This window comes from Macaca thibetana, chromosome 14, assembly GCF_024542745.1.
Source record: "Macaca thibetana thibetana isolate TM-01 chromosome 14, ASM2454274v1, whole genome shotgun sequence".
Classification (NCBI taxonomy): Eukaryota; Metazoa; Chordata; class Mammalia; order Primates; family Cercopithecidae; genus Macaca; species Macaca thibetana.
In genome coordinates, this window is record NC_065591.1 from 58178577 (window position 1) to 58204498 (window position 25922).

Below are 25922 nucleotides of genomic sequence, written 5' to 3' on the forward strand. Positions count from 1 at the left end.
ATGCCTATGAAGCTTCATAATCAATTCTTTCAACATACATTTCCTGAGGGCCTGCACTGTGCACACACTTTGTAAGGTTCAGGATGTGAAAATGCATGCCATCTAATCTCTGCCCTCAAGACTGAGGCACATAATTAAATGTGATGTGTCAGATTACTTCCATGCTAGGTATGTTGGTTTATTTGTTTTCCTCCGACATAAGCCCATTCACAAATATTTATACAATATAGCTATTTGCTCATAAGTTAAAAGAGAAAAGTCAAACCTCAGACTTGATGGTATATTCAGAATGTAAACCAAGCAAAAGTCCACATTTGTACTTTAAAAAATAGCAAATTAGCTGGGTGCAGTGGCACATGCCTATAATCCTAGCTACTCTGGAGGCTAAGGCAGGAGGATCACTTGAGCCCAGGAGTACAAGTGCAGTTTAGGCAATCTAGCAAGGTGCTGTCTCTTCAAAAAGAAAAAGAAAGAAAGAAAGAAAGAAAGAAAGAAAGAAAGAAAGAAAGAAAGAAAGAAAGAAAGAAAGAAAGAAAGAAAGAAGGAAGAAGGAAGGAAGGAAGGAAGGAAGGAAAGGAAGGAAAGAAAGAAAGAAAGAAAGAAACGAACAAACAAACAACAGGCAGCTAAGTGCCTCTACCATGGAGAAGAACCAAAATAGCAAGTAGATATTCACACTTTGAATAGATCATCTAAGGGAGAACACTGGAATTCAACAAAAAAGTGACAGGAAGCACCAAAAGTAACAAAGGAAAAGGAAGCAATGTAGCCTGCTCAGTGGGGTTTGGCTGGGAGCTGGGAGAAGCTCCCTAACATAGGGAAGGGGTTAAGTGAGAGACCTCTCAGGGTCCACATTTCCACCACATACTATCCTACTCACAGGAGAGCCCCTCGACCCTCACAGTCCTCGAGACTAACAGAGAGAGCTGCCTAGAAATTGCACAGTGGTATTGTTTCAAAGAGAGAGCTCATGCTGTGACCCACAGGCCCGTAAGCCCTGAGCAGCTACAGCACAGTGACATTCTGAAAGCTGAGCCCCTAAAGGACTTGTCTTACCCTGGTTTTGGTGCCATTGATGCTACTACCAGGCCAGGGAGGAGATGAGGCCAGATCCTTTCATGCACCCTAAGGATAAATAACACTGTCACTAGTGCTGCAAGCTGCTGGGGGACTGACGCATGAGCAAATCACATGCTGCACAACTACCTACCTATGCTGCTCCCAATGAGAGTGTCTGTGCCCTCCCCAGTGGCAGCCCTGAACTGAAGCCACCACTGCCCTCATCTGAGCATTCTTCTGACTGCCTGGGGACCACCCTGTTCCTGCCTATCATAGGTATGCCTGAACATATTACCAGGGGGCCTGAGGACAAGTCTCAATTCTGGCAACCTGGTCCTGTCTCCTCAGTACTTGCAAATGCCATCCAGGGGCCTGGCAATCATCCAGCCTAGTCTATCACTGCTGGTACATGTGCACTCTTCCCAGGGTCTGAGGTGGGGGCAACTCAACCCCCTGGTACCACAACAATTGGCACCCACTTGCAAGCACCATGAGACTGGCCCATCCAACCCATTACAGCTCAGACCAACTTGGATTTCAGTGAGTGGCCGAATCACTGCTATTGCCATTGCTCACATCAAGCCTGCTCACCTAGAGCAAGAGAACCAGTTTACATGCCAGGCCCACTGCTGCCACTACTAGCATTTCAGCAAGACACCTGGAAGCCCAATAATTGGCCCACTTGGATCCACTAATACCAGAGCCAGCATACATCACTCTGGGGCTCAAAGACAGGCATCTTCAGCCCACTGCTGTACCACTGGGGCCAGAAGACTGGCCTACCTAATAACTTAGTTCCCAGAAAACTTTACCACAGTCTCCACTATCCACACCCTAAGCTATCAAGGAAATCACAGATACCACTGACGCTATTTATAGCCAAGGAGATCATAGAGACTACGCTATTGCTTGCATCCAAAATGAAACCCAAAATGCCCTACTCAACCAACATCATAGATAATCTTCAGAGAAGAGTCCTCTCTACAAAAGTAAATTTACAAAAATTGGAAGAAGTGATTGTTACACCAGATGTGCAGATATTAACATAATGACACAGGAAACATGAGAAAGCAAGAAAATATGACACCTTCAAAGGAACACAATAATTCTACAGCAACAGATACCAATAAAAAAATCAATGAAATCATGGGTAAACAATTCAAATTACTGCTTTTAAAGAAGCTCAGCAAACAAGATAATTTTGAAAAACAATATAGAAAATTGGAAAAGAATTCATCAGAGAGATACACATTTTTAAAAGAACCAAACAGAAATTCTGTAACTGAAGAATTCATTGAATAAAATACAAAATACAGTCAAAACCTCCAACAACAGATTAGATTAAGCAGAATAAAGAATCTCAGAACTTGAAATCTTTTGAAATAATCCAGTCAGACAAAAATAAATAAAAAGAATAAAAAAGAATGAGAAAGGCTTTGTGACATATGGGACAACATAAAGCGACTCAATATTCTAATTATCAGTGCCCCCCTTTTTCGCAACGGGTTTGCCGCCAGAACACAGGTGTCGTGAAAACTACCCCTAAAAGCCAAAATGGGAAAGGAAAAGACTCATATCAACATTGTCGTCATTGGACACGTAGATTCGGGCAAGTCCACCACTACTGGCCATCTGATCTACAAATGCGGTGGCATCGACAAAAGAACCATTGAAAAATTTGAGAAGGAGGCTGCTGAGATGGGAAAGGGCTCCTTCAAGTATGCCTGGGTCTTGGATAAACTGAAAGCTGAGCGGGAACGTGGTATCACCATTGATATCTCCTTGTGGAAATTTGAGACCAGCAAGTATTATGTGACTATCGTTGATGCCCCAGGACACAGAGACTTCATCAAAAACATGATTACAGGGACATCTCAGGCTGACTGTGCTGTCCTGATTGTTGCTGCTGGTGTTGGTGAATTTGAAGCTGGTATCTCCAAGAATGGGCAGACCCGAGAGCATGCTCTTCTGGCTTACACACTGGGTGTGAAACAACTAATTGTTGGTGTTAACAAAATGGATTCCACTAAGCCACCCTACAGCCAGAAGAGATACGAGGAAATTGTTAAGGAAGTCAGCACTTACATTAAGAAAATTGGCTACAACCCCGACACAGTAGCATTTGTGCCAATTTCTGGTTGGAATGGTGACAACATGCTGGAGCCAAGTGCTAACATGCCTTGGTTCAAGGGATGGAAGGTCACCCGTAAGGATGGCAATGCCAGTGGAACCACGCTGCTTGAGGCTCTGGACTGCATCCTACCACCAACTCGTCCAACTGACAAGCCCTTGCGCCTGCCTCTCCAGGATGTCTACAAAATTGGTGGTATTGGTACTGTTCCTGTTGGCCGAGTGGAGACTGGTGTTCTCAAACCCGGTATGGTTGTCACCTTTGCTCCAGTCAACGTTACAACTGAAGTAAAATCTGTCGAAATGCACCATGAAGCTTTGAGTGAAGCTCTTCCTGGGGACAATGTGGGCTTCAATGTCAAGAATGTGTCTGTCAAGGATGTTCGTCGTGGCAACGTTGCTGGTGACAGCAAAAACGACCCACCAATGGAAGCAGCTGGCTTCACTGCTCAGGTGATTATCCTGAACCATCCAGGCCAAATAAGCGCTGGCTATGCCCCTGTGTTGGATTGCCACACGGCTCACATTGCATGCAAGTTTGCTGAGCTGAAGGAAAAGATTGATCGCCGTTCTGGTAAAAAACTGGAAGATGGCCCTAAATTCTTGAAGTCTGGTGATGCTGCCATTGTTGATATGGTTCCTGGCAAGCCTATGTGTGTTGAGAGCTTCTCAGACTATCCACCTTTGGGTCGCTTTGCTGTTCGTGATATGAGGCAGACAGTTGCGTTGGGTGTCATCAAAGCAGTGGACAAGAAGGCTGCTGGAGCTGGCAAGGTCACCAAGTCTGCCCAGAAAGCTCAGAAGGCTAAATGAATATTATCCCTAATGCCACCCCACTCTTAATCAGTGGTGGAAGAACGGTCTCAGAACTGTTTGTTTCAATTGGCCATTTAAGTTTAGTAGTAAAAGACTGGTTAATGATAACAATGCATCGTAAAACCTTCAGAAGGAAAGGAGAATGTTTTGTGTAACACTTTGGTTTTCTTTTTTGCGTGTGGCAGTTTTAAGTTATTAGTTTTTAAAATCAGTACTTTTTAATGGAAACAACTTGACCAAAAATTTGTCACAGAATTTTGAGACCCATTAAAAAAGTTTAATGAGAAAAAAAAAAATTATCAGTGTCCCCAAGGGCAAAGAGAGAATGAAAGGGTTAGAAAATCTGTTTAATGAAATAATAGATGAAAACTTCCCCAATCTAGAAAAAGACTTATACAAGGGGCTCAGAGAACCCCACATAAATACAAAGCATGAAGGTCTTCTCTGCAGCATGTTATAGTCAAACTATTTAAAGTCAAAGATAAAGAGGGGATTCCAACAGCAGCAAGACAAAAGTGTCTAGTCATCCATAAAGGAAACCCCATCAGGCTCACAAAGTATTTCTCAGCAGAAACAATACAGGGCAAGAGAGACATATTCAAAGTGCTGAAAGAAAAAAAAAAGCCATTTAAGTATACTATCTACCAAAATTATCCTTCACAAAAAAAGTCCTTCCCAGAGAAGAAAATGCTGAGGGAATTTATCACCACTAGACTGGCCCTAGAAGAAATGTCCAAAGAAGTCCTAAACCTGGAATAAAAAGATAATATTTACCTTCATGAAAACACATCAAAGTATAAAACTCACTGGTAAACCAAACACACAAATGAGGAAGAGAAAGAATTCAAATGGTACAACTACAGAAAACCACCAAACCAAAATGACAAACAATTAGAAAAAAAGAGAGGAATAAAGAACATACAAAACAACCAGAAAACAGTGAAGAACATGACAGGAACAAAGCCTTGCATATTAAAAGCAATCTTGAGGCCGGTTGTGGTGGCTCACACCTGCAGTCCTAGCACTTTGGGAGGCCAAGGCAGGTGAATCACCTGAGGTCAGGAGTTCGAGACCAGCCTGGCCAACATGGTGAAACCCTGTCTTTCCTAAAAATACAAAAATTAGCCAGGCATGGTGCTGGGTGCCTGTATCTCAGCTACTTGAGAGGCTGAGGCAGGAGAATCACTTGAACCTGGGAGGTGGAGGTTGCAGTGAGCTGAGACCATGCCACTGCACTCCAGCCTGGGTGACAAGAGCAAAACTCTGTCTCAAAAAGAAAAAAAAAAGAGCTATTGAATGGAAATAGATTAAATTATCTCTTTAAAATATATAGACTGGCTGAATAAATAAGAAAACATTATCCAACTATATGCTGCCTACAAGAAATACACTTTACCTGTCAAGATTCATATACACCCAAAGTAAAGAGATGGTAAAAAATTCCACTCAAACAGAGACCCAAAGTGGGCAGAAGTAGCTATACTTAGATCAGATCAAACAGACTTTAGGTCAAAAACAGCAAAAATGACAAAGACAAAGAAGGTCATTATATAATGCTAGAGGGATCAATCCAGCAAGAGGATACAACAATTCTGAATATTTATGCATCCAACCCTTGAGTGCCCAGATTCATAAAGCAAATATAACTAGAGCTAAAGAGAGAGATAGACTCCCATAAAATAATATTGGAAAATTCAGCGCCCCACTCTCAGCATTAGTCAAATCATCTAGACAAAAAATCAACGACAACAAAAAATTGGATTTAAACTACACTTTAGAAAAAGTGGAACTAATAAACACACACAGAACATTTTATTCAACAACTGTAAAATACACATTCTTCTAAGCACATGAAACATTCTCTAGGATACAGCATATGTTAGGTCACAAAACAATTCTCAACACATTTTTAAAAATCAAAATCATACCAAGTATCTTCAGGTCACAATGGAATAAAACAATAAATCAATACTAGGAGGAATTCTGGGACCTATAGATACATGGAAATTAAAAAACATGCTTCTGAATGACTACTGGGTCAATGAGGAAATTAAGATGAAAAGCAAAACATTTCTTGAAACAAATGTAAATAAGACATGTGCCAAAACCAATGGGATAGAGCAAAAGCAGTGTTAAGAGGAAGTTTGACATAGGCAATAAATGCCTACATCAAAAAAGTAGAATGATTTCAAACAAATAACCCAATGATGCACCTCAAGGAACCACAAAAGCAAGAATAAACCAAAGTCAAAATTAGAAGAAAAGAAATAATAAAGAGCTGAACCAAATGAGATAGACTAAAAAATACACAGAATAAATGAAATGAAAAGTTGATTCTTCAAAAAAAGACAAGCAAAATTGCTAAACCACTAGCTAGACTAACCAAGAAGATAGAAGACAAAACAAGAAATGAAAAGGGAGATATTACAACTGATACCACAGAAATACAAAAGATCATCACACACGATTATGAATAACTGTACACTAACAAACCAGAAAACCTAGGAGAAATGGATAAATTTCTGGAAATATACAAGCTACCAAGATTGAATAAGGAAAAAATAGAAAACCTAAACAGACCAATAATGAGTAGCAAGATTGAATCAGTAATACAAATTCTCCCAACAAAGAAAACCCAACTAGTGGATGGATTCACAGCAGAAATTTACAAACATATAAAGAAGAACTAATACAAATCCTCCTAAAACTATTTCAAAAAATGACAGTGGAAAGCATTCTCCTCAAGTCATTATATGAGACCAATATTATCCCAGTGACAAAACCTGACAAGGATACAACAAAAAGAAAACTACATAAATCCTCAACAAACTACTAGCAAATCAAATCCAACACACATCAAAAAGATAATATACCATGACCAAATGGGATTTATACCAGGGATGCATGGATGGTTCAACATATGCAAATCAATAAATGTGATACATCACATAAACAAAATCAAGGACAAAAATCATATGATCATCTCAATAGATGCAGAAAAAGCTTTTGATAAAATACACCATCCCTTCATGATAAAAACTCTCAATATACCAAGTGTAGAAGGAACATGCCTCAAAATAATAAAGGTCATCTATGACAAACCCACAGATAACATCATACTGAATGTTAGTATGAATATTACTACTGAAAAGATGAAAGCCTTTCCTCTCAGATCTGTAACTAAACATGAAGGCCCACCTTCACCACACCTATTTAACATAGTACTGAAAGTCTTAGCCAGAGCAATCATGCAAGACAAAGAAATAAAAGGCATCATTCAGAACAAGGATCTCTGAGGAAAAGAAATTTAAAAAATGAAATAATAAAAGGCATCCAAATTGGAAAAGAGGAAGTCAACCGTTTCTTTACTGATGATATGATCTTATAGAAAAATCTAAACTCCACCAAAAAACTCTTAGATATGACAAATTTAGTAAAGTTTCAGAATGCAAATCAACATACAAAAATCAGTGACATTTTTATATACTGATAATGAACTAGCCAAGACAGAAATCAAGAAGGTAATCCAATTTACAACAGATACAAAAAATACCTAAGAACAAACTTAACTAAGGCATTGAAACATCTCTATGAGAAAAACTACAAAACACGAATGAAGAAATTGAAGAGGACACAAACAAATGGAAGGACATCCCATGCTCATGGATCAGAAGAATCAATAATGTTAAAATGACCATACTACCAGCTGGGCATGGTGGCTCACGCCTGTAATCTCAGCACTTTGGGAGGCCGAGGCGAGTGGATCACCTGAGGTCAGGAGTTCAAGACCAGCCTGACCAATAGAGAGAAACCCCATCCCTACTAAAAATACAAAATAAGCTGGGCATGGTGGCACATGCTTGTAATCCCAGCTACTCAGGAGGCTGAGGCAGGAGAATTGCTTGAACCTGGGAGGCGGAGGTTGCGGCAAGCAGAGATCATGCCATTGCATTCCAACCTGGGCAACAGAGCAAAACTCCGTCTCAAACAAACAAAAAAACAAAACCATACTACCTAAAGCAACTATAGATTTAATGCAATCTCTATCAAAAAACCAATGTAATTTTTCACAGAATTAATAAAACAATCCTACAATGTGTATAATACCAAAAGAGAGCCTGAATAGCCAAAGCAATTGTGAACAAAAAGGACAATGCTGGAGGTATCACGCCACCTGACTTCAAAATGTACCAAAAGGCTACAGTAACGAAAACAGCATAGTATTGGTATAAAAACAGCCATATAGACAAATGGAACAGGATAGACAGTCCAGAAATGAATGCATGTATTTACAGCCAACTGATTTTTGATGAAGGCACCAAGGGGAAAGAACTCATGCTTCAATAAGTGGTGCTGGGAAAACTGGAGATCCACATACAGAAAAATGAAACCGGATACCTATGGTTTCCCATGTATAAAAATAAACAAAAGATGAATTAAAGACTTAAACATAAGACCTGAGACTGTAAAACTAGTAAAAAATGGAGAAAACATTTTAAGACATCAATCTGGGAAAATATTTCGTGGCTAAGGCCTGCCTGAAGAGCAGACAATAAAACAAAAAATAAACAAATGGGATTATATTAAATTTATTAAATTTAAAAGCTCATGCACAGCAAAGGAAACAATCAACAGAGTGAGGAGACAATGTGTTGAATGAGAAAATACTTGCAAAGTAGTCATCCTAAGAGGAACTAATATGCAGAATATAAAAGGAACTCAAACAACTAAAAAAATTTCAAAACCCCAAATGATATAATTAAAAGTGAGCAAAAGACATGAATAGATATTCATCAAGAAAAGAGATACATACAAATGGCCAACAGGTTTATGAAAAAATGCTCAACATCACCAGTAATTATGGAAATGCAAATTAAAACCACATTGAGATACCATCTTATCCCAGTTAGAATGGCTATTATTAAAAAGACAAAAAATAACATGCTAACAACGATGTGGAGAAAAGGGAATTCTTACACACTGTTGGTGTGAATGTAAATTAGTACAACTACTATGGAAAACATATGGAGATTTCTCCAAAAACTAAAAACAGAACTACCATATGATCCAGCAATAACACTACCAGGTATCTAACCAAAGGAAAGGAAATCCGTGTATCAGAGGGATACCTGCACTTGCGTGTTTGCTTCAGGGGTATTCTTAACAGCAAGATATGGAATCAATCTAAGTGTCCATCAACGGACAAATTAATAAAGAAAATGTGATATATATGATATATACGATATATATCATACACACACACACACACAATGGAACACTATTCATCCATAAAGAAGAATGAAATCATGTCATTTGCAGCAAAATGAATGGAAATGGAGGTCATTGTGTTAAGTGAAATAAGTCACGCACAGAAAGACAGATACATGTTCTCACCCATATGTGGGAGTAAACAAGATAATCTCATGGAGATAGAGACTAGAATAGTAGATACCAGAGATCAGGAAGGGTGTGTGGGTGGCAGGTGGGATACAGGGAAGTTGGTTAGTAGATATAAACATACAGTTTGATAAAAATAGGTTCCATAGAGGTCTTTATAGTATTCTCTGATGGTAGTTTGTATTTCTGTGGGGTCGGTGGTGATATCCCCTTTATCATTTTTTATTGTGTCTATTTGATTCTTCTCCTTTTTCTTCTTTATTAGTCTTGCTAGCGGTCTACAAATTTTGTTGACCTTTTCAAAAAACCAGTTCCTGGATTCATTGATATTTTGGAGGGTTTTTTGTGTCTCCATCTCCTTTAGTTCTGCTCTGATCTTAGTTATTTGTTGCCTTCTGCTAGCTTTTGAATGTGTTTGCTCTTGCTTCTCTAGTTCTTTTAATTGTGATGTTAGTATGTCAATTTTAGATCTTTCCAGCTTTCTCTTGTGGGCATTTCGTGCTATAAATTTCCCTCTACACACTGCTTTAAATGTGTCCCAGAGATTCTGGTATGTTGTATCTTTGGTTTGTTGTATCTCTGGTATGTTGTATCTCATTGGTTTCAAAGAACCTCTTTATTACTGCCTTCATTTTGTTATGGACCCAGTAGTCATTCAGCAGCAGGTTGTTCAGTTTCCATGTAGTTGAGTGGTTCTGATTGAGTTTCTTAGTCCTGAATTTTAGTTTGATTGCACTGTGGCCTGAGAGACAGACTATAAACACCTGTACACAAATAAACTAGAAAATCTAGAAGAAATGGATAATTTCCTGGACACTTACACTCTCCCAAGACTAAACCAGGAAGAAGTTGAATCCCTGAATAAACCAATAGTAGGCTCTGAAATTGAGGCAATAATTAATAGCCTATCAACCAAAAAAAGTCCAGGACCAGACGGATTTACAGCTGAATTCTACCAGAGGTACAAGGAGGAGCTGGTACCATTCCTTCTGAAACTATTCCAATCAATAGAAAAACAGGAAATCCTCCCTAATTCATTTTATGAGGCCAACATCATCCTGATACCAAAGCCCGGCAGAGACACAACAAAAACAGAGAATTTTAGAGCAATATCCCTGATGAACATCGATGCAAAAATCCTCAATAAAATACTGGCAAACCGAATCCAGCAGCACATCAAAAAGCTTATCCACCATGATCAAGTGGGCTTCATCCCTGGGATGCAAGGCTGGTTCAACATACGCAAATCAATAAACGTAATCCAGCATATAAACAGAACCAAAGACAAAAACCACATGGTTAACTCAATAGATGCAGAAAAGGCCTTTAATAAAATTCAACAGCCCTTCACGCTAAAAACTCTAAATAAATTCGGTATTGATGGAACATATCTCAAAATAATCAGAGCTATTTATGACAAACCCACAGCCAATATCATACTGAATGGGCAAAAACTGGAAGCATTCCCTTTGAAAACTGGCATAAGACAGGGATGCCCTCTCTCACCACTCCTATTCAACATAGTGTTGGAAGTTCTGGCTAGGGCAATCAGGCAAGAGAAAGAAATAAAGGGTATTCAGTTAAGAAAAGAAGATGTCAAATTGTCCCTGTTTGCAGATGACATGATTGTATATTTAGAAAACCCCATTATCTCAGCCCAAAATCTCCTTAAGCTGATAAGCAACTTCAGCAAAGTCTCAGGATATAAAATTAATGTGCAAAAATCACGAGCATTCTTATACACCAGTAACGGACAAACAGGGTTCCAAATCATGAATGAACTTCCATTCACAATTGCTTCAAAGTGAATAAAATACCTAGGAATCCAACTTACAAGGGATGTAAAGGACCTCTTCAAGGAGAACTACAAACCACTGCTCAGTGAAATAAAAGAGGACACAAACAAATGGAAGAACATACCATGCTCATGGATAGGAAGAATCAATATCGTGAAAATGGCCATACTGCCCAAGGTAATTTATAGATTCAATGCCATTCCCATCAAGCTACCAATGACTTTCTTCACAGAATTGGAAAAAAACTGCTTTAAAGTTCATATGGAACCTAAAAGAGCCCACATTGCCAAGACAATCCTGTCAAAAGAACAAAGCTGGAGGGATCACGCTACCTGACTTCAAACTATACTACAAGGCTACAGTAACCAAAACAGCATGGTACTGGTACCAAAACAGAGATATAGACCAATGGAACAGATCAGAGTCCTCAGAAATAATACCACACATCTTTGACAAACCTGACAAAAACAAGAAATGGGGAAAGGATTCCCTATTTAATAAATGGTGCTGGGAAAATTGGCTAGCCATAAGTGGAAAGCTGAAACTGGATCCTTTCCTTAATCCTTATACAAAAATTAATTCAAGATGGATTAGAGACTTAAATGTTAGACCTAATACCATAAAAACCCTAGAAGAAAACCTAGATAATACCGTTCAGGACATGGGCATGGGCAAGGACTTCATGTCTAAAATACCAAAAGCAACGGCAACAAAAGCCAAAATTGACAAATGGGATCTAATTAAACTAAAGAGCTTCTGCACAGCAAAAGAAACTACCGTCAGAGTGAACAGGCAACCTACAGAATGGGAGAAAATTTTTGCAATCTACTCATCTGACAAAGGGCTAATATCCAGAACCTACAAAGAACTCAAACAAATTTACAAGAAAAAAACAAACAACCCCATCAAAAAGTGGGCAAAGGATATGAACAGACAGTTCTCAAAAGAAGACATGCATACAGCCAACAGACACATGAAAAAATGCTCGTCATCACTGGCCATCAGAGAAATGCAAATCAAAACCACAATGAGATACCATCTCACACCAGTTAGAATGGCAATCATTAAAAAGTCATGAAACAACAGGTGCTGGAGAGGATGTGGAGAAATAGGAATACTTTTCCACTGTTGGTGGGACTGTAAACTAGTTCAACCATTGTGGAAAACACTGTGGCGATTCCTCAAGGATCTAGAACTAGAAATACCATTTGATCCAGCCATCCCATTACTGGGGATATACCTAAAGGATTAGAAGTCATGCTGCTCTAAAGACACATGCACACGTATGTTTATTGCAGCACTAATCACAATAGCAAAGACTTGGAATCAACCCAGATGTCCATCAGTGACAGATTGGATTGGATTAAGAAAATGTGGCACATATACACCATGGAATACTATGCAGCCATGAAAAAGGATGAGTTTGTGTCCTTTGTAGGGACATGGATGCAGTTGGAAACCATCGTTCTCAGCAAACTATCGCAAGAACAGAAAACCAAACACTGAATGTTCTCCCTCATAGGTGGGAATTGAACAATGAGATCACTTGGACTTGGGAAGGGGAACATCACACACCGGGGCCTATTATGGGGAGGGGGGAGGGGGAGGGATGGCATTGGGAGTTATACATGATGTAAATGACGAGTTGATGGGTGCAGCACACCAACATGGCACAGATATACATATGTAACAATCCTGCACATTGTGCACATGTACCCTAGAACTTAAAGTATAATAATAATAAAAAAAAGAATAGGTTCCAATATTCGATAGTAGAGTAGGGTGACTATAGTAGCAACAATATATTTTATATTATAAAGTAGCGAGAAGAGAAGAATTGAAATGTTACCAACACATAGGAATGATAAATACTCAAGGTAATGGATCCTGCAAATACTCTGACTTGATGAATACACATTCTATGCATGTAAGAAATACTCATATGAACTCCATATATATCTATAATATTTTGTATCAAAAAAAGGTATGTAAGCTGTGTAAGAACAGGAACTTTCTCTGTCTTGTTGCATCCCAGCTGCCTAGAAAAGCACCTAGTTCAACAATAAAAGATGCTCAACAAATACTAGTTGACGCCTCTAAGGAAAACAAGCAGATTTTTAAAAACGTTCTCAAGGAGAAAATGCTTGATTTTATTTTCAAGTGCTTGTAAAAACATATCCTTTTAAATTTTCTAAATTATAAAAATTAAAATGACAAAATTCCAATATAGAAATTTTCAAGTAAAATAGTAAAATATCCCATTTTCTCATACATACATTAGCCCATGTCATTCCTTTCCTAAGAGCAACAGAGTGAATAATCATCCAGATTTTAAAATTTTCACTCATTCATCCATCCATCAATTTATTCATCCATTCACCTATTCTTTTAGCATTTGTTGTGGTTGTGATATTGGAGCATTGTTTTTCCAGAGGCTGGGAGCTAAGTCTTCAGTGGTAAACAACAGACACTATGTTTTGAGGAGATATGGGCTTGCTAGTATATGGAACAAGAGTTCATTGGCATCTGATGCTAATTCTGCTTCCTCCCCATGAGGTGATGTCAATTTGTGGTCAAGAAGCTGTAGATCTTGATGTTTGTAAACATTCCCTTAAATCAGTGATTCTCAACCAGGACTAATTTTGCTCCCCAATATGACATTTGACATTATCTGGAGGAATTTTTGCTTTTCACAACTGTGGAGGAGGGTGTGTTACTGACATCTAGTGGGCAGAGCTCAGGGATGCTGCAAAACATCCTATGATGCATAGGGAAGCCACTCAATAAAAAAAATTATCTAGTCCAAAAGGTCAATAGTGCTAAGGTTGAGGAACTCTAATTTACATAGAAATGCTTAGATTCTTACTAAAAGTTTTCTGGAATGATAATAAAAGTCAAATATAAAGGGGTGGCAGAGTATTTGGCTTTTTTTTTTTTTTTTCAGCTTGACAAGTATCAGATGTGAAGAAGTGTTACTGATAGCTGGGTACCCTGGAAAGCACAAGGGGAAGAAAAGCACCATACAAAGAAAGCTTCATTTACCCCTGCTTTGTGTGGCTAAGTTTGGTATTGTTAGAAAGATATATTGGAAATTTATAGCAAACCGATGTGAATTCTCTACCTGTCAATCTGTAAACTCTTTCTGTGATCTGTATGGTTGTAGTAGCCTTTGATCACTGAGGTTTTTGTTGAATCAGTGCATTTTTGCATTCCTTTTCTCATGTAGTTTGGTGAACTCCTTCCCAACTTCATGAAGTTCTGAAAGGGGTGCTGCAGGAATTCAGGCTGACCAAAGCATTCATGCCTTGTCCACTGTTGTTTGTTTAGGGATGTGCATGTAATCCAAACAGGACCACTTACAGTCCTCTCTGGGGTTGAAAAATCGATATGGAGACACATAAATGTTTATTTTATTAACCCAAATAACCGCAGCTAGAATTGTTGAAACTGTTGTAAGGTTCTTATACTATATATGGTATAAATGGCATAATATCACTCCAAGTTAGCTAGTATAAGTTAAAGATATAACTCTAAACCTGAAAGAATTGGCTAAAATAAAACAAAGAGTTATAGCTAATAAACCAAAAAAGGAGATGAAATCAATGATCAAAAATATGAAGTGAATCCAAGAAAGGCAGAGAAAAGGAAAAGAGAAAAAGATTAGAAGAGACAAATTTTGATAGAAATAGATATCAAATAGTAAGGTAGTAAATGTAAACTAAACTATCCCAATAATTACATTAAATGTGAACAGTCTGAACCTCCAAATAAAGGCAACAATTGCCTGATTCAATAAATGGCAAGACCCAATTATATGCTGCCTTCAAGAAATCTACCTTAAATGTACAGATATAAATAGATAAAAAGTAAAAGAATTAACTAATAAAATAACTAACACTAATAAAATTAAATGCCACACCAACACTAATAAAAATAAATCTGGAGTGGCTAAATTAATATCAGACAAATTATATGTCAGAGCAATAAATATTACCTGGGACAAATAGGGTCATTACATTATGATAAAGACCTCAACTCATTAAAAATGTATAAAAATTCTAAATGTTTATGCACCTCACAGCGCACTTTCAAAATACATGAAGCCAAAACTAATAGAACTGCGAGGATAAATAGACAGACACATCCCTAATTATAGTCAGAGATTTGAATACCTAAATAACACTATCAGCTCACTTGGCCTAACTAATGGCATTTTATAAAGAGCTGTTTACCAAACAGTAACAGAATATATATATTTTTAAGGTGCACCAAGAACACTGTACAAGATGTCAAAAAACAGGTTTCATTTAAATTTGAGAATTTCAATCATACAAAGTATATTTTCTTACACAATGGAAATAAATTACAAACAAATAATGAAAAGGTATCTAAAAAATATCAATGTATTTGAAAACTAACACCTCTCTCTCTCTCTCTCTCTATTTATTTTGAGACAAAGTCTTGCATTGTTGCCCAGACTGGAGTGCAGTAGCATAATCACAGCTCACTGCAGCCTCAATCTTCTAGGCTCAAGAGATCCTCCCACGTTAACCTCACGAGTAGCTGTGACTACCGTCAGATGTCACCATGCTTGGATATATTTTTTAATTTTTTTGTAGAGATGGAGTCTCACTATGTTGTCCAGGCTGGTCTCAAACTCCTGAGCTCAACACCTGAGCCTCCCAAAGTGCTGGGATTACAGGCATGAGCCACTGTGCCTGGCCCCAACACACTTCTAAATAATCCATAGGTCAAAGAAAAAATCCAGAGGAAAACTAGAAAGTATTTTGACCTGAATTAAAATGAAAACACACATATTAAAATTTGTGGAATGTAGCTAAAGCAGTATTTTCAGGGGAATTTACAGCACTAAATATCTATTTGACAAGGACAAAAATTTCATGTCAATAACCTCAGCTTCTGTCCTAAAAATCCAGAAAAATAAGAACAAATTAAAGTAAGCAGAAGAAAGGAAATAATTAAGATTAGATAAGATAAAGATGTATAATTTCGGCCAGGGTGCACCCAAGATGATCGAATAGGAACAGCTCCAGACGCCAGCTCCAAGTACGAGCGACACAGAAGACGAGTGATTTCTGCATTTTCAACTGAGGTACCGGGTTCATCTCACTGGGGAGTGCCAGACAATTGGTGCTGGTCAGCTGGTGCAGCCCCACCAGCGAGAGCTGAAGCAGGGCAAGGCATCACCTCATCTGGGAAATGCAAGCGGGAAGGGAATCTCTTTTCCTAGCCAAGGGAAACTGAGACACACAACACCTGGAAAATCCGGTAACTCCCACCCTAATACTGCACTTTACAAAGGGTTTTAGCAAATGGCACACCAGGAGATTGTATCCCACAGCTGACCGGGAGGGTCCCACGCCCACGGAGCCTCCCTCATTGCTAGCACAGCAGTCTGAGATCTAACCGTAAGGCCGCAGCGAGGCTGGGGCAGGGGTGCCGGCCATTGCTGAAGCTTAAGTGGGTAAACAAAGCCACCGGGAAGCTTGAATTCAGCTCAAGGAGGCTGGCCTGCCTCTGTAGACTCCTCCTCTCGGGACAGGGCATAGCTAAACAAAAAGCAGCAGAAACCTCGGCAGAGGTAAATGCCCTTGTCTGATAGCTTTGAAGAGAGCAGTGGATCTCCCAGCATGGAGATTGAGATCTGAGAACGGATGCACTGCCTGCTCAAGTGGGTCCCTGAACCCTGAGTAGCCTAACTGGGAGACATCCCCCACTAGGTGCAGACAGACACCTCACACCTCACATGGCAGGGCACACCCCTGAGAAAAAGCTTCCAGAGCAAGAATCAGACAGCAACACTCGCTGTACAGCAATATTCTATCTTCTGCAGCCTCCGCTGCTGATACCTTGGCAAACAGGGTCTGGAGTAGACCTCAAGCAAACTCCAATAGACCTATAGCTGAGGGTCCTGACTGTTAGAAGGAAAACTAATGAACAGAAAGGACACCCACACCAAAACTCCATCATTACGTCACCATCATCAAAGACCAAAGGCATCATCAAACCACAAGATGGGGAAAAAGCAGTGCAGAAAAGCTGGAAATTCAAAAAATCAGAGCGCATCTCCCCCCGCCAAAGAACGCAGCTCATCACCAGCAACAGAACAAAGCTGAACAGAGAATGACTTTAACGAGTTGAGAGAAGGCGGTTTCAGTTGATCAAACTTCTCAGAGCTAAAGGAGGAACTACGTAACCAGCGCAAAAAAACTAAAAACCTTGAAAAAAGAATGGAAGAATGGATAACTAGAATAATCAACACAGAGAAGACCTTAAAAGAACTGATAGAGATGAAAACCACAACACGAGAAATATGTGACAAATGCAGAAGCTTCAGTAACTGACTCGATCAACTGGAAGAAAGAATATCAGCGATTGAAGATCAAATCAATGAAATGAAGTGAGAAGAGAAGTGTGGAGAAAAAAGAGTAAAAAGAAAAGAGCAAAGCCTCCAAGAAATACGGGATTACGTGAAAAGACCAAATCTATGTCTGATTGGTGTGCCTGAAAGTGATGGGGAAAATGGAAGCAAGTTGGAAAACACTCTGCAGGATATCATCCAGGAAAACTTCCCCAACCTAGTAAGGCAGGCCAACATCCAAATTCAGGAAATACAGAGAATGCCACAAAGATACTCATCGAGAACAACTCTAAGACACATAATTGTCAGATTCACCAAAGTTGAAATGAAGGAAAAAATGTTAAGGGCAGCCAGAGAGAAAGGTCGGGTTACACACAAAGGGAAGCCCATCAGACGAACAGCAGATCTCTCGGCAGAAACTCTCCAAGCCAGAAGAGAGTGGGGGCCAATATTCAACATTCTTAAAGAAAAGAATTTTCAACCCCGAATATCATATCCAGCCAAATTAAGTTTCACAAGAGAAGAAATAATAAAATCCTTTACAGACAAGCAAATGCTTAGAGATTTTGTCACCACCAGGTCTGCCCTACAAGAGATCCTGAAGGAAGCACTAAACATGGAAAGGAACAACAAGTACCAGCCATTGCAAAAACATGTCAAAATGTAAAGTCCATTGATACTAGGAAGAAACTGCATCAACTAGCGAGCAAAATAACCAGCTGGTATCATAATGACAGGATCAAGTTCACACATAACAATATTAACCTTAAATGTAAATAGACTAAATGGTCCAATTAAAAGACACAGACTGGCAAATTGGATAAAGAGTCAAGACCCATCAGTTTGCTGTATTCGGGAGACCCATGTCACATGCAGAGACACACATAGGCTCAAAATAAAGGGACGGAAGAAGATCTACCAAGCAAATGGAAAACAAAAAAAAGCAGGGGTCGCAATCCTAGTCTCAGATAAAACAGACTTTAAACCATCAAAGATCAAAAGAGACAAGGAAGGCCATTACATAATGGTAAAGGGATCAATTCATCAGGAAGAGCTAACTATCCTAAATATATATATACCCAATACAGGAGCACCCAGATTCATAAAGCAAGTCCTTAGAGACTTACAAAGAGACTTAGACTCCCATGCAATAATTATGGGAGACTTTAACACTCCACTGTCAAATTTAACAGATCAATGAGACAGAAAGTCAACAAGGATATCCAGGAATTGAACTCAACTCTGCACCAAGTGGACCCAATAGACATCTACTGAACTCTCCAGCCCAAATCAACAGAATATACATTCTTCTCAGCACCACATCACACTTATTCCAAAATTGACCACATAGTTGGAAGTAAAGCACTCCTCAGCAAATGTACAAGAACAGAAATTATAACAAACTGTCTCTCAGACCACATTGCAATTAAACTAGAACTCAGGACTAAGAAACTCAATCAAAACCGCTCAACTACATGGAAACTGAACAACCTGCTCCTGAATGACTACTGGGTACATAATGAAATGAAGGCAGAAATAAAGATTTTCCTTGAAACCAATGAGAACAAAGATATAACATACCAGAATCTCTGGGACACATTTAGAGCAGTGTGTAGAGGGAAATTTATAGCACTAAATGCCCACAAGAGAAAGCAGGAAAGATCTAAAATTGACACACTAACATCACAATTAAAAGAACTAGAGAAGCAAGAGCAAACACATTCGAAAGCTAGCAGAAGGCAAGAAATAACTAAGATCAGAGCAGAACTGAAGGAGATAGAGACACAAAAATCCTTCCAATAATCAATGAATCCAGGAGCTGGTTTTTTGAAAAGATCAACAAAATTGATAGAATGCTAGCAAGACTAATAAAGAAGAAAAGAGAGGAATCAAATAGATGCAATAAAAAATGATAAAAGGGATACCACCACCGACCCCACAGAAATACAAACTACCATCAGAGAATACTATAATCACCTCTATGCAAATAAACTAGAAAACCTAGAAGAAATGGATAATTTCCTGGACACTTACACTCTCCCAAGACTAAACCAGGAAGAAGTTGAATCCTTGAATAGACCTGAAATTGAGGCAATAATTAACAGCCTACCAACCAAAAAACGTCCAGGACCAGATGGATTCACAGCTGAATTCTACCAGCGGTATAAGGAGGAGCTGGTACCATTCCTTCTGAAACTATTCCAATCAGTAGAAAACCAGGGAATCCTCCCTAACTCATTTTACGAGGCCAACGTCATCCTGATACCAAAGCCTGACAGAGATACGACAAAAAAGGAGAATTTTAGAGCAATATCCCTGATGAACATCGATGCAAAAATCCTCAATAAAATACTGGCAAACCGAATCCAGCAGCACATCAAAAAGCTTATCCACCATGATCAAGTGGGCTTCATCCCTGGGATGCAAGGCTGGTTCAACATACGCAAATCAATAAGCGTAATCCAGCATATAAACAGAATCAAAGACAGAAACCACATGGTTATCTCAATAGATGCAGAAAATGCCTTTGACAAAATTCAACAGCCCTTCATACTAAAAACTCTCAATAAATTCCGTATTGATGGAACATATCTCAAAATAATCAGAGCTATTTATGACAAACTAACAGCCAATATCATACTGAATGGGCAAAAACTGGATGCATTCCCTTTGAAAACTGGCACAAGACAGGGATGCCCTCTCTCACCACTCCTATTCAACATAGTGTTGGAAGTTCTGGCTAGGGCAATAAGGCAAGAGAAAGAAATCAAGGGTATTCAGTTAAGAAAAGAAGATGTCAAATTGTCCCTGTTTGCAGATGACATGATTGTATATTTAGAAAACCCCATTATCTCAGCCCAAAATCTCCTTAAGCTGATAAGCAACTTCAGCAAAGTCTCAGGATATAAAATTAATGTGCAAAAATCACAAGCATTCTTATACACCAGAAACAGACAAACAGAGAGCCAAATCATGAATGAACTTCCATTCACAATAGCTTCAAAGAGAATAAAATACCTAGGAATCCAACTTACAATGGATGTGAAGGACCTCTTCAAAGAGAACTACAAACCACTGCTCAGTGAAATAAAAGAGGACACAAATGGAAGAACATATCATGCTCATGGCTAGGAAGAATCAATATTGTGAAAATGGCCATACTGCCCAAGGTAATTTATACATTCAATGCCATCCCCATTAAGCTACCAATGAGTTTCTTCACAGAATTGGGAAAAACTGCTTTAAAGTTCATATGGAACCAAAAAAGAGCCCACATTGCCAAGACAATCCTAAGTCAAAAGAACAAAGCTTGAGGGATCACGCTACCTGACTTCAAACTATACTACAAGGCTACAGTAACCAAAACAGCATGGTACTGGTACCAAAACAGAGATATAGACCAATGGAACAGAACAGAGTCCTCAGAAATAATACCACACATCTACAGCCATCTGATCTTTGACAAACTGGAGAGAAACAAGAAATGGGGAAAGGATTCCCTATTTAATAAATGGTGCTGGGAAAATTGGCTAGCCACAAGTAGAAAGCTGAAACTGGATCCTTTCCTTACTCCTTATATGAAAATTAATTCAAGATGGATTAGAGACTTAAATATTAGACCTAATATCATAAAAACCCTAGAAGAAAACCTAGGTAATACTATTCAGGACATAGGCATGGGCAAGGACTTCATGTCTAAAATACCAAAAGCAATGGTAACAAAAGCCAAAATTGACAAATGAGAGCTAATTAAACTAAGGAGCTGGAAACCATCATTCTCAGCAAACTATCACAAGAACAGAAAACCAAATACCACATGTTCTCCCTCATAGGTGGGAATTGAAGAATGAAATCACTTGGAGACACGAAGGGGAGCATCACACACTGGGTCCTATTGTGAGGAGGGGGTAGCAGGGAGGGATAGCATTAGGAGGTGTACCTAATGTAAATGACAAATTAATGGGTGCAGCACACCAACAAGGCACATGTATACATATGTAACAAAGCTGCACGTTGTGCACATGTACCCTAGAACTTAAAGTCAAAAAAAGAGATGTATAATTTCAAATACTAAAATAGCCACTAAAAAGCTAATCTGTATATTTAGTAAGCCATTATTACAGAAAAAATGGAATAATAAAAGTGCTCGATTCAAAAGAAAAATAAGAACAAAAGTACAGATGAAACAATTAGAAATTGTTAGAAAAGGCAGATTTAAACACTGACAATTACATTCAATGTGTATACTTAATAACTTCATTTGAAAGAATAGAAATGGTCAGATTGGATAACAAGGCATGACTCAACTATATGCTGTCTACAAGAAACCTACTTAAAATATCAAGAGAAAAATATATTTTTAAAGGATAAGAAACAAATTAGGCCATGTAAACACTAGACAAAAGAAAGCTAAAGTGACTATGTTAATCTCAAAGAAGTTTCCAGACTAAGGAACATTTCTATGGAGGAGACAGACATTTCATTGATAAAGGGTACTCAAATCATCAAACAGACATAACAATTATAAATGTCTAGGCATCTAATAACAGACTTTCAAAATACATTAAACAAATCTGATATAATCAAGAGTAGAAACAGTCAAATCCACAAGTAGAGTTAGAGATTTCAGCACTGCTCTATTAGTAACTGATTGAACATACAAGAAGAGAAGAAGAATATAAAAGACATGAACAATGTTATCAATCAACATGACCTAACTGGAAATCTCTCCACCCATCAATACTCCATCCTACAACAGCAAAATGTTCTTTTCAAGTGCATACTGAACATTCACTAAGATAAACCATATTCTTGGCCCTTAAACTCAAGAAGACTAACATTATAATGAAGTATATTTTTTGACAAGAATGAAATGAAACTAAAATTTATTCATAGACATCTGGAAAATCTCCAGATATTTAGAAATTAAATAATATGTTTCTAAATTATCCACAAATTAAAGAAAAAATAGCAGGGATATTAAAATTATTTTAGAATGTATTGGAAATAAAAACACAAATATCAAAATCTGTAGAACACAAAGCAGTGCTCCTCAAAATAATGATTTAAGCTTCAACTTAAGGAACATGAAAAACAAGAGAAAACAAAATGAAAAGGAGATATAAAGAAAGAAATAATAAATAAAGGGCAAAACCAATAAAATATAAAACATAAAAGAACTAGAGAAAAATCAATAAAAACAACATCCTAATGACACTGGATCAGAAAAGAAAATGAGAAAATATTAAATATCATCATAAAAATGGAAGTCTGTAAATTTGTATAGATGCCATAGACATTAAAATAATAAGGAAATTTTATGAAAATTTCATGGCAAGAAATTTGACATCTTATATAAAATAAACAAATTACTTAAAAGATAACAATCACACCACACTAAAGAAAAAATAGATAGCTTGAATAGTCTTACATCTACTAAAGAAATTAAAGTCATTGCTAAAAACCTTCCAACAAAGAAAACTCCAGATCATTAAGGTAAAACTACCAGTTCTACACAGCTTTTCGGGAAATCAGAAAAGGTGAGAACACTTCCCAACTAATTACAGGTTGAATATTCCTTATCCAAAATGCTTGGAGCCACAAGTGCTTCAGGTTTCAGGTATTTTTGGATTTTGAAATATTTGTATGTACGTGTATATATATGTGTGTGTGTGTGTGTGTGTATATATATATGTAATGAGATGTCTTGGGGAAAGGATAATGCCTAAGCCTGAAATCTATTTATATTTCAGATATATCTTACACACATAGACTGAAGGTAATTTTACAAAAAAAAGTTTTTTAGTAATTTTGTGCGTGACACAAATTTTGTGTACATTGAACCACCAGAAAGCAAAGATGTCATTATCTCAGATATTCCTGTGGAAAATCTATGGTTGTTTGGCATCACCATCATTCTTGACTCTAAATTTATGCTACTGATAAATAATCACTTTCTCATATGAATTCACAAATAAATAATAGTAATAATGACATATCATTAATACAGTGAAAAACTAATGTATTCAGGGTAACCAAATAGCACACTAGCGTCACCAGAATACCTGTATCAGCTGTTAAACAACAGCAACAACAGATAGCAGCAGGCTTTCAGTCTCCACCTACATTATTAAACATATTGCATATTATACATATGTTTTGATTAAAAGGTTACTGTATACTGTTTTTTATTTAGGTGAGAAGGAACATCAGAAGCAGTTGAGGGACGAGGAGGTGGCTTCTCTCAGGATGAGGAGGCATTCTGCTAGAATGGCTTTTAAAAATATTTTCTCCAGAGTCATCTGCTTTGACACTGATTTTTGTCTTAGAAGTTTCTCTTTGATTTTATAAACTGGCATAATTTCTAGTTGTCTTATATACGTATGCTGCTCTAGTGAGTGCTTCAATAAACCTATCACACATTTTCATCATGTTATCTATGGACACTTTTTCTGAAGTATTCCTAATGTTATCTTCAATGTCATTATTATTACAATCACCTTGTTTCAGAACTGTTTGACTGTTTCACCATTGTTTGGTTAATGAAGGGACAACTGGAGTCTAATTACTGATTTTAGAAACTTCTTAATATCCACTTCTTCCAGCTTACTGATAGACTCTGAAGGTATATTTTTTGCATATGGAAGAAGGTCAGACATTTTCTTCCCTCACTTGACATGTGGAATACTTCAAAGTGATCACTCTGTTCATCATGATCAGTGGACATAGTTACAGGACAGAAGTTGTGTCAGGCCTGCATAACTGTGTATTCAGTTGCTGTGTTCCAAGCACTGGCAACAGCATATATGGCATCATTCATGCTAAACTTCTTTTGAAAACACTCCACATCCATGCCTCTGCTCACTGCTGCTAGCATGCTGTTCAAGAAAGTGTTTTTATATTTACTCTTCACTGATCTAAGCATACCCTGACCACATGGCTGAACTCAGTAAGTCACATTTGGGGAAAGTACATGGTATAAACATTATTTTTGATGAAAATTTCAGCTGGAGGATGAGCAGAACAGCTGTCAAGAAATAACAAAATCTTGCAGTAATTATCCAGTCTAGCTTCCCTGCAGTGGGCAACAGCTACTGGTATAAAATGTTTGTGAAATCAATCAGAAAAAGATGTCCCTGATGATCCATGCATTTTTTGTTAGCATAATAATGGATTGGTAAAAAAACCACTCCTTGAAAACAGTGAGGATGCATGCTTTTGCCTGTGACAGCAACTTTACATTTATGTGTGTCTTATGCATTAGCATATCCCAGTGCAACAATTTTATACTTGGCATCCTTTGTTCCTATAGCGGATATCTCATCAGCTGTAGTCAGTGTCTTTCTGGGGCAATAACACCAAAACAGTGATGTGTCAACAACTTCATAGACTTCTGGTGTCAGATTTTCATCAGTGAAAACTTTGGCAAACTTGTCAGTAAATTTCTCTGCTGCCTCATGGTCAGCATATGCTTTATTACCAAAAATCTTTTAAAATTTAGTGCTGTGTCTTTTCTTAAATTTCTGCAAGTAGCCTAATAAATATTCATAATTCCCTTTAATTTTCATTGAATCATGGCAGATCTTTGCTTGTTTAATAATCGGCATACCATTAAGTGGCATGTGTTCACTGTGATGTTGATGGATCCACTCTTTCAATACATGATTGAGATCTCCATTTTTAATTTGGTGCAGTGTTTTTTAATTTTTTAAATTAACTTCTGTTCATCATTTTCAGCACAGAACTTCAGCAGTGTATCCTTCTGTTTCTTCAGGTCATATATGGTGTTCATTCCAACACCATACTCTTCTGTAAGACATTTCTTACTTATATGATCATCCAGTTTCTCCAAATAGCTTGAATTTCTGTGCAACAGACAAACATAAATGCTTCCTCTTTTTCTTATCACTGTTACCATAGGGATGTCTGCAGGTCTTTTTGACATTTTCAACAATATCTTTACACCACATTGCAGAGAATAAGCAAAAAACCACAACGAGTAAAACATACGTCTCGGCCCTATATGGAGCATCACGGGAGAACCTGCTGTTGGTGTGTCTAGGCTACACACACACCACTGTATTGTCCTTTGTGGAAATAATTGCATAAGTGTCTATGGAGAAGACATATCACAGCTAAACAGGGCTGGGGGGTCCTTTTATCCTTGGGAAGGCTGAAAATTGTGTGCTGAATGTTTTGACTACAAACTGTCACATGAGTTCAGTTGTGGAATTTTCCATTTGTTGGCACTCAAAATGTTTTCAATTTTGGAGCCTTGCAGACTTCATAGTTTTGGAATAGGGATGCTTAACCTGTACATGAGAATAGTAATATACTGATAC

At 37.9% G+C, this 25922-nt stretch overlaps 2 protein-coding genes across 3 annotated transcripts in view; one reads left to right on the forward strand and one right to left on the reverse strand.

The window, feature by feature from the left end:
- SYT9 (synaptotagmin 9) overlaps positions 1–25922 on the reverse strand; it is a 226641-nt gene that overhangs the window by 55557 nt on the left and 145162 nt on the right. The window lies entirely within an intron of this gene.
- LOC126935075 (elongation factor 1-alpha 1-like) lies at positions 2533–4301 on the forward strand. Its single transcript, XM_050756224.1, has one exon. The coding sequence runs from the start codon at positions 2614–2616 to the stop codon at positions 4000–4002; it is 1389 nt and encodes a 462-aa protein (XP_050612181.1). The 5' UTR covers positions 2533–2613; the 3' UTR covers positions 4003–4301.